This window comes from Trematomus bernacchii, unplaced genomic scaffold (assembly GCF_902827165.1).
Source record: "Trematomus bernacchii unplaced genomic scaffold, fTreBer1.1, whole genome shotgun sequence".
In the NCBI taxonomy this organism is placed as follows: Eukaryota; Metazoa; Chordata; class Actinopteri; order Perciformes; family Nototheniidae; genus Trematomus; species Trematomus bernacchii.
Genome location: NW_022988050.1, coordinates 4,541,727 through 4,555,831, shown reverse-complemented (window position 1 = coordinate 4,555,831; position 14,105 = coordinate 4,541,727). Strand labels below are relative to the sequence as shown.

The 14,105-nt window shown below is 36.8% G+C and overlaps 1 protein-coding gene across 3 annotated transcripts in view; it reads left to right on the top strand.

Moving 5' to 3' along the window:
• The window catches only part of LOC117473684 (potassium voltage-gated channel subfamily C member 1-like), a 49,641-nt gene extending 35,679 nt beyond the window's left edge, over positions 1–13,962 (top strand). Inside the window, exon 5 of one of the 3 annotated variants that reach the window (XM_034119425.1) lies at positions 8,949–13,962. In XM_034119425.1, the coding sequence (XP_033975316.1) occupies positions 8,949–8,962 (14 nt within the window). In that variant the 3' untranslated portion in view covers positions 8,963–13,962. Of the gene's footprint in view, positions 1–58; positions 854–3,106; positions 6,841–8,948 lie in introns of those variants that run through there. The other 2 variants (XM_034119423.1, XM_034119424.1) reach the window with 2 other exon arrangements.
• Positions 13,963–14,105: the final 143 nt, after the last annotated feature.

The window sequence follows — 14,105 nt, the reverse complement described above, 5'->3', positions numbered from 1 at the left end:
TGTGTCTCCATTACATTTCCCTCCTGTGATTAACACTCATTCTCCATCCCATCCCCAGGCCGCCACTGAAGTGCAAGTGTAACTAAAGAGTGACTGTAGGTAGGTACATACTGCCTCCGTAGTGTAAATGAAGTGTGACTTTGGGCAGGAATTATGTCATCACTGAAGAACAGTGACAGGCCCACTCAGTATTTCCCCTGGTGGAGGATCCCAGAGCACAAAGCCCTGTTGATGTTGTAAATACAGTACTTAGCACCGTGAGGAGGAAGCTGGTAGACCGTGACAGACTGCAGTGGCTCAGACATGATTAACTTTATCAGCTTTATTATTGTCCTGCATGAAAAAAATCTCCGTCTTAAAGAATGTGTTAATTAGCCAGCTAAACGGGTCACTTGAGTATATCTTAACCAGAACCATGTTATTGTTACATTTTCATCAGTTTCACCTTCATCTGATCAACTTATAGGGACTCTTTATTTCTCTTATGCATATTTTACTTATATCACACTTGACAAGTGTTTTAAATACTCTGTTTTCAGACTAAAAATAGCCAATTAAATAGTTCAAATAAATGTAAAAAAGTGACAGAATGAAATACTGCCAACCTGACCACCTTATCATCTTATTTTGGTTAAAGAATATGAAACATGTTTGTAGTCTGTTGATCGCACTGTGTCATTCCCTTCATTGTTTCTCACCTCGCCCCGCATGCTAATTTTAGCACAAAGAATAGATCTAAAGGAATGTCAAAGTAAAATCCGTTTGTTGTAACTTCAAAAACGGGCTTCCCAACTTTAGTTCTAAGAATTCCCATAATGAATACTTCAAATCTGTAGAGCACTCGTCATTGTTAATCAAAGAAGCACAGAGGTAAACCATAATAATTGTTTAATACTAAACCCGTTAACTGTTAGTATAGTTTCAGCTGAATTAAAACATATATGAGCTGTTCGGACTATAACAGTTAAATTAATAAACACCAAGTAAATAAGCAAGTAAGTTGTCTATTTTATATCATAGTTATATCTTTATCCTTTGAAATGTAATATATCTAAAATGCTTTTTTTGTGAAAAAGAGCAGAAGTCTTTTTGCATTAGCAGAAAATAGGTGTTAGTGCTTAGCTCTGACTCTGTGTCATAGAGCATACAGTAGACTACATATTCAAATTAAAATAAATTAAGATTGATTTCATGCGTACATTGCTTCCTGTGAATCCCCCCCCAGCACAGCAATGGTGAAGTGCGCCATTAACAATTAAAACTAGAACATAAAGAGCTAATTATTGAATGCATGCAATATATTCAAATACTATTGAAAAGAAATGCAGACCATAAATAGTATCAAAACTTGAATTAGCTATTCAGTTAGGTTGTTAGGTGAAGGTTTACCAGATAACTTGCAACTTGACAATTTGTCTGGAAACATTTGGGTGGTTTGGACAAAATACTTTTGGACTGAAACTTGAGATTGAGGCTCCACCACAGATTGACCAGACAGCTTCTCAGACATCTAGCTGTGAGAAACCCGGTGAAAATGCATCATCAATATTTCACTGAGTTGCCATCAGACTAATGTGCCTGAGTTAGTCAGAATAAAAAAAGGACTTTTATTTATGGTTGGCTCAAATGATGCATAATCTAGAGTGGTGGAGTGGTAGCTACGGTGCACCACGATATACCTTTTTTTTTCAGTACTGCAGGAAGGCACAAAGGGCGTCATTCTGTACCAATGGGTGTTCTCTGTTGTCTAACTGTGGCCTAGTGATGGTTGGAGTTTCACAAACATATCACTTTATCTGTAAGCAATATAGTGTTTATTAAAAGTGGAGTCAGCAATTCTAATCTCATACAATTTTGGTCAAATTCAGCGAATATGTTCTAATAGTTGGCTAGTTTTTTTGTGTAAAACAAAGGTCTGGTACACATGCATGTTGCATAAAGAAAGAAGCAGTTGGATTAAAGGGATGGAAAATCTTGGGTTTAAAAATCAACAATCTTTCTCCAGAATTGCTGACAACATTATGTAACTTGTTCCTCACAGAAACTGTAAAACTCCATCCATTTTGGGTCAGTTCGCCATTGTTAGGGCGGAGTAACTGCTTCCTACCAATGGTGCTTTTTTTAACGTCACCTGATGCAACAACACTCCGTCAGCACAACACTGTCTCCTCTGTGGACGCTTCCTACAGAGGGAGTTTAACATGCATGCTGTGTTACACACCAGATATACAGCGGGAAAGGACACAATGGAAAATCTGTTATATCTTAGATAAATTCATTTGTAAAATGGTGAAATTACCATGTCTTTAATGGACCGTGTGTCATTTCCCACTGTACACACAATGTGAAGTATCTACATTACAAGGTGATAAACCTACGGATAGGAAGTGTTTTTAAATGTTGCAGGGCGGACATTTTTATTTTGGCCATTTGAAGTTTAAATGAAACTAAAGCTCATACTAATCTGGCTGTTTCTGAAGCAAAATCAAAGGGAAGTGTTATTCCACATGTGTTCTTCATTGGTGCTGTATCCTTGAGCTTTTCCCCCTTAAGCTTCATGTGGTCAACTACTACGCTGTATCAGTGATATCAGAGTATTTACTTCTCGTGTTTGTGTTTTACTCTATAACTGTGGCCATAAAAGATGTCTAAATCACCTGCACATTGCACATTATGCTTCATGTTGTAAATGTCGGGTGCTTTATTCAACAAGCCTGTTTAAGGTGTTAAATCTGTTACTATCAAATAATATTTTGCTTTTCTGTTTTGGAAAAAAAAGACATATCATAACTCGCATTTTCTTGTTTTGTCTTGTCTTGTCTGTGTGTGTCCTTGTCTGTCCTTTATATGTCTTTATGTTGTCATAACATTTTCTTATCCTTCATTTATTCTCTCCACTTATGTGCTTCCTTACAATTTCTTATTTTTCTTCTGATAACATCTTAAACCTCATGTTCATGTTTCAATACTATGTAACCTTAAAAAAACCATATATTTAAAATCTGTCAAAATGACCAAACCATTATTTATTGTATTTTATTTGCTTATAATTTCAAAACACAAAATATAAACTAATGAATCGATCGGTTTCTCAAAATTGCAACAGGCTACGAGAAATCTCGCAGTCTTTCTAACATATCGGGAATGGCGGGGTCTTCACTGCGGCTCGCTCCCATCACTAGCCCCCCTTTTGAAAACTACGAGGCTCCGGGACCCCTGCGCCGCTGTCGCTCCCCAATCCCCTCCATTTTGTAGCAAAAAAAAACGATTGGATGCTAGCGGTGGATTAGCTGCTGACTGATCGCCTCCATTTGGATTGTACACTGTGCACAAAGATAGCAATAAGAAAAGAGGAAGTTGAATGTAGAAAGAGAGACCCCTTGTCTTGTGAATCTGTTGGTTTATGATGATCAGGTTAGCTGATGGGGTCAAGTACAAATTCTAAATAGATACTTGGAGTAAGTAAAATAGTATGAGTTAAAAAAATCTAAAACCGTGCACAGTTACATTTTTAAATGTAGGATTAATTGTGTAGATGGACTCCATTTTTAAATGTTCTGGACCAAACTAAAAGCATACACTGTCCAGAGAAATAAAAAACTTTATTTAGCCAAAGAAAAAAAAAACATTTATAGATTGATGTTTAAAAGTTTTCTACTTTCTGTCTTATGTGAATATTGATGTTTGTACAGTGTAGACATCAATTTGGTAAGTCTCTCTAAAAGACAGACTCGGCTTCTACAGGTCTCAGTCATTTAATTTTCTATCTCATCATCGTAACATCACTTTATGTTGCTATTTTACACAGCAAAGCGAAATATCAAAGAAAAGAGAAAGAAAAACTGAGCTTAAATAAAAAGAAATATTGTACCATAAGAACTATCAAAATGATGTAGCCCTAAATTATAATTTATTTTTTACATTCCATATATGCAATTGCTTCCAGTGTACAGGTAAAGGTCTATTCAGCCACTTCCTTTAGCAGTTGCACGCATGTTATCTAATACCTTTTTATATCATCATCTTATGCATCATATGCAATTATAACAATCATATTCCAAAATAAAAATACTTATTCCATGATATGCCCCTAAAAAATATATATATGAACAATACATTACTTAAATGTTTGATTTATTTTTCTCAATAATATATAGGCGGATATATAGATGGACCACGAGTTAGGTTTAGGGTTAGTTGTTGGGAACGGGACAGGTTTAGTTTAATAAGGGAGGTGGGGATATCTTACAGTCAATAGAAAACACTAGAAGAAGCGTTTTCTTTGTTTATGTGCAATAGTTTTCTGACCACATAGCTTGCTTATATGCAATGCTGGTTGTTAGCAAAACCACACGACTTAACTAGCCAATAAAAGATTATCAGCCCAGTTTGTTCTTCACTGATAAAGGAAATTGAGGAGTAATAAGGCATATTTAAGTGCGTTATTAGTGTTTGAAACTGGAGTAAATTATATATTCTGTTGCAGCTGAGGACCTCACGAGTAGAGCTGCCAGTGTCTTTGGCAAAATAGCACAATTAAGCACATCCTCGGTTAATAATCTATTTAATGATAGTAAATGTCGACCCTTGAAGAAATGCTAATCAGGACACTTATGTAAATGTACTTATACTGTATGTAGGCCTACCATTTGTCAAAGAAATCTAAGTGCAATGTATTCAAAAAGCTACTTATCGCAATAAACGAAGTAGAACAAATATACTTATAAAGTCATATGCAAGTGACTACATAATTAATGATATACTGTACTCAGAACAAATACAAGCACTTTACTAACATTCAGTGTTAATTGATTAACCTCTGAAGCCTGCATGTTGGATAATACACTGACCGTATAGATTTAACAAGTGAGAAATACCCGATCACACGTATCTAAATTAAAAAAATATCTGTTTTGCTTCTTCATCTGTTTTGTTTTATATCTTTTTTCCATTTCTTTGGTTTATTTGTCTAAATTAAAAACGCAATATGTTTGGTATCTTTAAAAAAAATATCACAGTGGTTACAAAATACCATTCCTCTAAGTATATATTTTATTAGGCAATTTATAGCTTTTATTTTTATAACTGAGCTCCACCCTCGGATTGCCATCTTCCCATGAAACAAGTTGAACTTATGTTTAAAGTTGAGCAAAAAAAAAAGACATTCACTTATGCAATAAACATGCAATATTGTTTTAATGCTGGAAACCATGCTGTGCACATACATATGTAAATATGCAGATCTATTTTTAATCTTGCACAGACTTTGAAGGCAGTCTACTTTGATGTATCTGTTCTGAGAAGTATTACAATGACATCATGAGCCTTTTGTCTCGTTTTATTTCAAATCAATGTGGTCTTAATGGTCCTGTAAACGCTTTGATGTTGTGACTGCCATTTTTAATTGTTTACGTTTTGTAACAGTTTTATATTTTTTTCACTTGAACTGGTATTGTGTATTTCATTGTAAGGAATGAACTTTCTGTACCACTGATTGTCTAGAAAAACATTTGTCAGAAAAAGATGCAATGTTGAATTTAACTTGTTCCTTAACAAACAGAAATGTAGTAGGACTGATCTCACGAGGGGAACACAACTTCTGCAGATGTAAAGGGAGAGGAGTTGCGTGTTTAGAGTCATAATCTATATTCCCCATTCCCATTTTGTCTAAAAATCAACGTGCTTCCAGACCCCTCAACTTTGAGAACTTAGATATGCAGTATTATGATTCAGGGTGATAGTTATGACATCACTTGAATGTTTTGCTTGTATCTGTTGACTGGAGTTTGAGATGTTTGTAAAAGTTGTTTTGTCTCATTCACATATCGATCAGTCACTGTTAGTAGTCAGATACGGGTTTCTGAAGGCCACTGCACATATTTTCAGACTCATATTGCATACAGTCATGCTTACTCTCAATACTGTTACATTTCACCATTATGATGTCGAAAAAATTCAATAATTTAGTGTCGTCTGAAGATATCTAAAACAGCATGCAGGGTCTTGTTTCTCCAGTGAATCTGAGCGTTTTTAGCTCATAAATGTATGTTGTTACCCTGAACTGAGCAAAGGTAGGGAAACTCTGGGATAGTACATTTTGAATTAATGTGAACATGTAATGAGTACAATGACACATGTCGATTGACCTGGGTTCACACTCAAAGCTCATCTTAGTCCACATCAGCAAACCTGAATCTTGGTCCGTCATTATTGCTAACATCACTTCTGTCAGTGCACACAACCTCATGAAACCTTTTAAGCGCACATGCATACTGTATAACGTTACAATTACTCCACAATGTGGATGTTGCGATACTCTGACTTATACTGGTAACACTTTATTTGGAATGTACATTTTTCTGCACTGAAGGAAAATGTCTTTCCTTGTTATATATATCTGCAGTTAGATGCTTTTCTTTAATGCCACAATTGACTGAGAATGGGTGAGTTAAATAACATGCACACACAACTTTAACATTTATGGATATAGATACTGTGTTTGTTAATATTTGCTTTGTATTGTATCAACATCTATCTGAAGAATGTCATCAATGTGGTTCTATTGAGCTTAAAGAGTCAAATCACATAAATGTGGCCAATGCAAATGACATAGAAAACTCTGACATACACATTGTTTGAGTAAACAAAACAGGCAGATGTTGTAAGTGCCTCTATGAGGCCACCGTAGGCTCTGATGTCAATTTAGGAGTTCATTCAAACTAGCTAGATGTAACTAGCTAAACCTTCCAAGCAATGCTTATTAATAGGTCAGTGGTTATTATTGAATATGTACATATCTGTATCTACACATGTGAATACATTAAAGTCATACGGAATTAATATATCTATGTACATTTTGTGAGCACGATTTAAAACCTATTCTAATGGCGTTGGATATCATATGAAGAGTTTGATCCTAACCTTTCTTTCTGATTATGAATACGTACTTACTAGGAGTGTATTTCAAAAAGAGAGTATGTTTGTTTATTATTTGACTATACTGTGTCCACATGATATTTAAAGCAAGCTATCATTAATTCAGTTGAAATACCAAAGCATCTAAGTGCATTCTTTGTTATGTGTTGTTTACTTCCACATGCTGGTCCTACACAGGATAAATGCACTGTAGTCTATTGTTCATAAATGTAAAGCACATTTGAAAGGCGTTTGCTAATGCACCCTGAAAGCATGGTACATGTGCAGTTTGAAAACTACAGTTACTACAGTCTTTTTATTTGTAAAACGCAGGGGAGAAAAATACAGTTTGATCCACTTTCAAATATATCCATCCATGAGTGCTATGTAATTATCATGGATTGTAGCAAACTAATGTAATGCTGGAGATATCAATCCTCAAATTGCACTGATCAGAAAAGTTCACCAAGAAGTTGGACTATTTATTTTAACTACTAGTATCATCCATCCATAAGATGTTAGGATTTACAACACCAGTGAATAATATGCTGTACAAGACAAAGCTCCTTGGCACCTCTCAGGATGTGACTACTGCCAGGAAAAAAACAAAGAAAAAGTCTGGTTTGTGTCCAAACAAAGACTATTTTGAGTATCCAATAATAGCAAATGTTTTTACATTGTGACACGGAAGAAGGCAAATACAGGATTTTTTAAATTAGACATTAAGATATGTTAACTTTTTATATTGACATATTTAGGAAATGACACTTTTATGCATCTGACACCAGGCAAAGGTCATGTCTTAGGTCTTAGAAAGATCTGCACGAAGAGGCATATCACATAACACTATTTCAATACAACTATAACGTTTATGCTTTTTGGGTTAGCATCCATGGTGGATAAGCTTAATAGCCGCTGTTTTTTTTCTGTAAGTCACGGTTGCTTGTAGTGTGTATAAGGGCTTTTACTTTCATTGAACTAAATCCCTTACATTCACTATAAGGCGAGAACATATGCACTTGTCTTGCTAACAGCTTTTCTCAGGAAAACTGCAGATATACAGAGGACATTGACAGAGGAAGAGGGGGAAACGAAGAGCAAGTGAAGACAGAATCCGTCTGCTATAAAGAATAATGTTTTATATTGGGTTGATGTTTGCTGTTGAGCCCACAACAGAAGTGTTTCATCTCTTGGTAAATAATGCATCATGCCAGCACATGTGATACAGGAATTGTTTGCCGTAAAATTGCTCAACTTCTGTTGTTGGATAACGGCTTCTTGAATTTGCACCTGTGTTTGCATGATGCATAAAGTAGATTCAGTCTAAGGGTTAAGCCTCTTGAAAGGAGGTCAAACGGATGTGTAACTTTTTTTTGAATGTGAAAAAGTCCTTCAATAGCATCGAGTATGTTTGTAGTGTATGTGTCCATCTGTCAAAAATGTGTTTTCCATGAATTGTACATTGCACACAGTCATACAAACACACTGAGTCACACATACACATTAACCGGTTATCTTCTCCCTATCACATGATTTTATAGGTTATCTGCACTTAATTCATTCCTGTTTGGCAGAGTGGGGGGTGCTGGTCAGTTGGCTGGAACTTTGTCTCATTCAGTGTACCGAATGTTTTTCTAACACTGGTCGCCATTTCTTGAATTGTGTTTTTCAAGATGTCCCAACTTTCTGCTTGTCGACTGTTTTTGTAGCTGCATTAGAAATGTCTTAACAGTTTAAATGTGTGCACTTCATTCTGACATGCACAGTTAACCAGCAGTTTACAGGTAATGGTAATCCCTGACTATATCCCTGTTGTGTAATGTTAGTAACACCATGACATGCACTATGGAAAACAATGTAATTGGCCAATTCCAAATATGTGATTGGTTTATATTCGTTGAGAACCTCTATAAACCAATACAAGTGCTTCCACGTAATGTTAGAAGTTATAAATTCATGATCATGATTAATTACAAAGTCTGTGTAATCTCTGTGCAGTTAATATTAATGGATTTCTGTTCTTTTCTTCACAGTGTTAAGTTTCTAGCATTCGCCTTCTCTCTAATGAGGAGTCAGTAACCGGTAAACACAAATTTGCGGTGGGAGCCACGTAAGCTACAGGTGTGACACGGATGGACAGTTTAAAGGAGATCTTTGGGGGGACAAGAGAGAGACCAGAGGTTAATCATGATTTAAAAAAATCACATGGTCTGCTCCTCAAGTTGTTACCAAAGCAGCCTCTTGGAACTCCGCACCACATTTTTGAAAACTGCCTGACTGACTCTTTTTTTTCTTCTCCTCGGCAAACTGACTGAGCATTGCACTGACACACTTTTGGGGGAGAAAAGGACTCCTGATTACACATTCCAGATGACATTTCTCTGTCAACACTATACTCGCCATCATGTATGATGACCAACTCCGCACCGCCTACAGTGCTGAGCAACAACTGAGCAACTTTCTGAAAAAACACTTGTCTTCACAAAGGACTGAATGAACAATGTAGCATCTCTGCTAACATATTGTAGCATTTGTTGGCTGGGGAATAACTCAATCCATCAACAGCTTGGAAGAGAGAGGAATTTATGCATTCAAGGGATCTTATAGATGTCATTTTTCCTCTTGGGTTCCTTTTACAGTGAAGAAAAAAAATACTATAGTACATGAGAGACAAAAGATTGGTCTTACTTGTTCAAACTTTACATTCCAAAAAAATGCACTAAATACAGACAGTGCATAAGAAGTCAGTATTTACTAACACTCATACTATAACCCCTCGTTCAAGTTTAGCACTTGTATAGCTTGTTTGCCACTGAACCTATGTCTTCCATTCACTTCTATCAGACTGAAACACTGCCCTCTTCACAAGTACTGAAAGAAAACGATGGAGTTGATCAAATTAAGCACATGTAGCATTAGCTCAAACCGGCCGTGTGGCATTTACCTGAAGCATTCTCTATAAGGAGATGGTGGGAAAAGACTATCTTTATCTCTCATGTACTGACATGAGCTTGCCCGAAAGTCTATATGGAAAACCAAAGGTCCTATAGCAAGCACTTGCTGAATGACCTTATGTAATGTATAGTAGAATAGGAGGAATATTCCATTGAGGATGAGCTTGTACTCGCCCTCACACTGCCCAATGCCTCTGTTTATTACAAAAACATTCCTCTAAAAGTAATTTAACTGCCACTAGCATCCCATTCCTATATGCACATTTCACTATTACAAGTATTTCCCCATGTCTGACTGACACAGTGAGACAGGAGGAGCAAAAAGACTGACTCAAGGAGACAAAAGTCTAAGAGACAATTGTCTTTCTTCGATATCGAGGGATATTGGCTTGCCTAAATTTAAACGTAAAGGAGACCCTTGCCACAAGGACACTTTTACGTCATATAAAGCTGGACATTAGCTGGAAATTCTAATGAAAGGGACCAATCAGATGCCTGCTTCTCCTTAAACCAAGGCTGACACTGCCAATAAGGCACAACAATCTAGAGTTTAATACTGCCCCATCTCTCTCTTGTCCCTCTTGCTGCCAACGACTGCCAAGTCGATGTCAAGATAAGGATGGCCCATCAGGGGAGCCCTTAAGCAAAGGGGAAAATGAGACGAAATGGACAAAGAGTAGAGCACATGTGGAAGTGTACAAAGAGAACAAATCTATATTTTGATAAACAAATCACCTATCCGTTGCTTCGGAGGAAGTTTCTGAGCAGAAAAGGTCCAGAAAGGAAGAAAAAAAAAATCCGATGCAAGTGTTAATAGAAGATTTGGCATCATGAAATGGAGTCAAAGGCCTGGAAAAAAGATGGGAAGTTAATATTTTGTTATGAGGAGCGGGCAAAGTTATTTTCCCCACAAGCACCAGGAAAATGTTTTTTTTGAAAGATAATGAGCAATGAAAGACTCTCGCCTATGAAGACGTTGGGACGACGAAGGACAGACGCTGAGATAAACAAAAAACAAAAAAAGATAATGCATTTTTGTAACTTTGTTTACCAGCATGACTAGTTTGCATGACTGTCTTTTCTGCAAGCCCTTAGTTGAAGACAAGGGTGCTAGAGATACAAAAAAAGTATATAAAATGAATTAAAAAAATGTTATATGCAATTAATGTTTTAAAAAAGATTATAATGAAAGAGAAGAGCTATATTTTGTTTTGAAAAGTAAAAAAAATGTGAATATTGAAAAATGTATGTTTGCAAAGTACACCCTGAACTATGTTTTGTTTGATGAAATCTCTCTGCTACTACTGCCCTACATTCCCATTCCAGTGTTTTTAACCGCTGTCACAGTTTTACTTTGTTATGCATCGAGCAGTATATTTTCTAGACCATTCACTCAACAGCGATCATTGAAGACCTTGCCAAACTACAGCATTTGCGCAAAGGTTGTTTGTTGTTAGTCCATGTTTTCCTCCTTGAATCATTTGCACAACTACCGTAGCAGCAGCAGCAACAGCAGCAGCAGTTGTAAAAACAACCACTTCCCCATACCGCAACTTTGGCTGCTTTATTAGTACTCATAGTTTGCTTTTTTTCTTTGGCAATAATACAAGGGTTGTCACATGATTGTAGCAGGGCAAACGGAGAACCTCGAGAGTATCTTCAACGCCTCGAGATTGGTAAAGGCCTTGGATGTCACATGGCAGGATTTTTCTGGGATAGGCTGTTCTGTTCCACTAGTCCTAAGTAGAAAAATGGGAATACAAGTGCGGGTTATCCGATAAAGACCAATAACAGACTTTAAAAGTTACTAAACTGGCAAACAATCGAGAGAGATTTCAGGTTTGCATGGAACCAACTGCCATTCCAAAGTTTGTGTGTGGCTTAAAGGACTCAGGTGTGTCGATGGTGTGTGTGGATGTAGGTGTTTTCTTTCTAACATAATAAATTCCAGTATATAGATAACGATAATGTGAACACCTCACCGTGATGTGTAAAAAACGCATGCATTATGACTTGATTATCTCTCGAGGGGGGGACAGAGTCTTGACATATCCCCTTAGCCTCCTGTCATTGTCTGTCCTGAATCCAGTCCTGATAACTATGAACACTGTGCCGTGTCGTAGAGCAGAAACGTCTTCCTTCGAGAGGCAACTGAAAACTACTCACACTCACAGTGTCAGCATGAGTGTGTAGAGGTAGCTTGTCGTTGTTTTTTTTAGATGGTCAGGTCTTTGCATTCGTCTTTACCCACGGAGTTAGCGTCATCCAGCTGGCTAGTCGGCAGCTCGTTACAGCACACAACACGGTTACGTGAGCACCAATCAAAGAGACCCAGAGCTTCCAAACTGATGTCAGTGAAGTACTTTTAAGTGTTGCGAGAAATAGAGGATGAGAGATACCAGTGTCCACCGAGAGGAGATTGATGTAAAAAAAAAAAAAGCATCTCATCGTTGAGTGCGTTTCAAGCACCTCGTCCTTGGTTTGGTATTCGAAGTGAGTTTCAGGCCCTGCTGGTCCGGGGCTCAGCTCAGGCAGCTGAATGGTCCTCGATCCATTCCCAGTACATTAGAGTTGGAGGCTCACCAGAATATCGTGTGATGTAGACTACATAGAGAATTCAAGGTTGTACAGGTTTTAGAGCTTCTGTCTGTTTGCAAATACGGTCCGTGGGATTTTGTTTTGGTCCCTTACCTTTTTAAAGTTCCCGTTTTGGAAGGCATTAAGCAACTACGGCTTCGATGGTCAAAAAGATTGTTTATGAATATTTCAGAAGGTAAACTTCTAGCATTGGTGTGCACACTTGCAAAAATGTTGTGCCCCACCCAGCTGTATGTGTTTTCATGGCCGAGTTCTGTCTTTTTTCTTTCCTTGTGTTTCACTGTTACTTTCGCCATTTTCCAAATTCTCTTCATTGTGACTGCTCTGCCAATGCCAGGCTGAAAAAGATGTCTTTCCGTTTTCTATTGCATAATACTGCCATTTGATTTAGTCATGTTGAACAGAATGAGTTACAATGTTGAGAGTGCTAAGTCTGTTTTATTTTTTCTGCAATCAATGTTCAAGATGTCCTGTGTAAACACTCACATAAACCAAAAGATCAATAATGCTTTACATGGTTAGTAGGTGCCACTGTTAACTTAACGGCTACTTTGTGTTGTGACAATATAATGACATGTCCTCTCCAGGTGTTTGGAAGGTGTTATGTGGTCCTTGGTTGACACATCCTCTACGAAATCCATTTATATTCTTTCATTTATGTGCCTGTTTCTGTTGAATATGTTTTTTGTTTTTTTAAATTGAGTACACTGTATGCAATCTGCACCACGAATGCCACTGATAGACACTTACTGTATTCTCCCTGAGACACAGATGTTCTGTCATCAGTTCAGATGATTGCAACCACATGTGTAGTGACTTAGCAATCACACTAATCTAAACTAATATTTTATTTTACAAAGTGATAAGACCAGAGTTGTTTTAAAAGGAAATGTTATCGTACTAACTAGATTTTTTAAATATATTGAATATATCATTTTAATTCGAAATAATGTGACTAACACCTAACAGTCATACGGACATGCATACATCTAATATTACAGGCTAGCATCATGCATTCACGTAAACATTCCAAAGATAACAGATGTGTGTTCATTTTACATGCCATCAAATTGTATAAAACAGACTTAGGTACTAGTCCATTGTACTGCGGTCTTAGTAGGAGAGTGAATGGGGAGAAGAGGTGGTCACTGGAGTATCTGGATGTGACTTCTGCCGGATTTTATTTTTGAAATGTTGGGACACAAAGAACAACTCATCAAGAACTGTATAAAGTATATTTCAATGGAATGTTCATGATCTATCTTTTTATATTTTGAAGAAAAAATAGAAACATATCAATAAAGTGTCATAATTGAACTTATTTCTACTATTGAGACTAAAAATGTATGAATGTTAATGCGATCTAATGTGAACTAATCTCCATAGCAGCTTGAATGAACAACTGATTAACAGTCATGAGATGCTTTTTCAAAGACATTTAAATTGCTTAAAAATCATTGAAATGAACTTAAAATAAATGAAAAAGTGACATCAATGGCGTGTCAGTTTTCTAACGGATGAAATGTGTGCTCCTGTGCATACTGACTTCTGTAGTGACTGTCACAGTTATCGCTTTTCATCAGCCTGTCAGGAACAGGAAGCCACAATACAGTGATTGATTTAATATTGCTTGAAGTG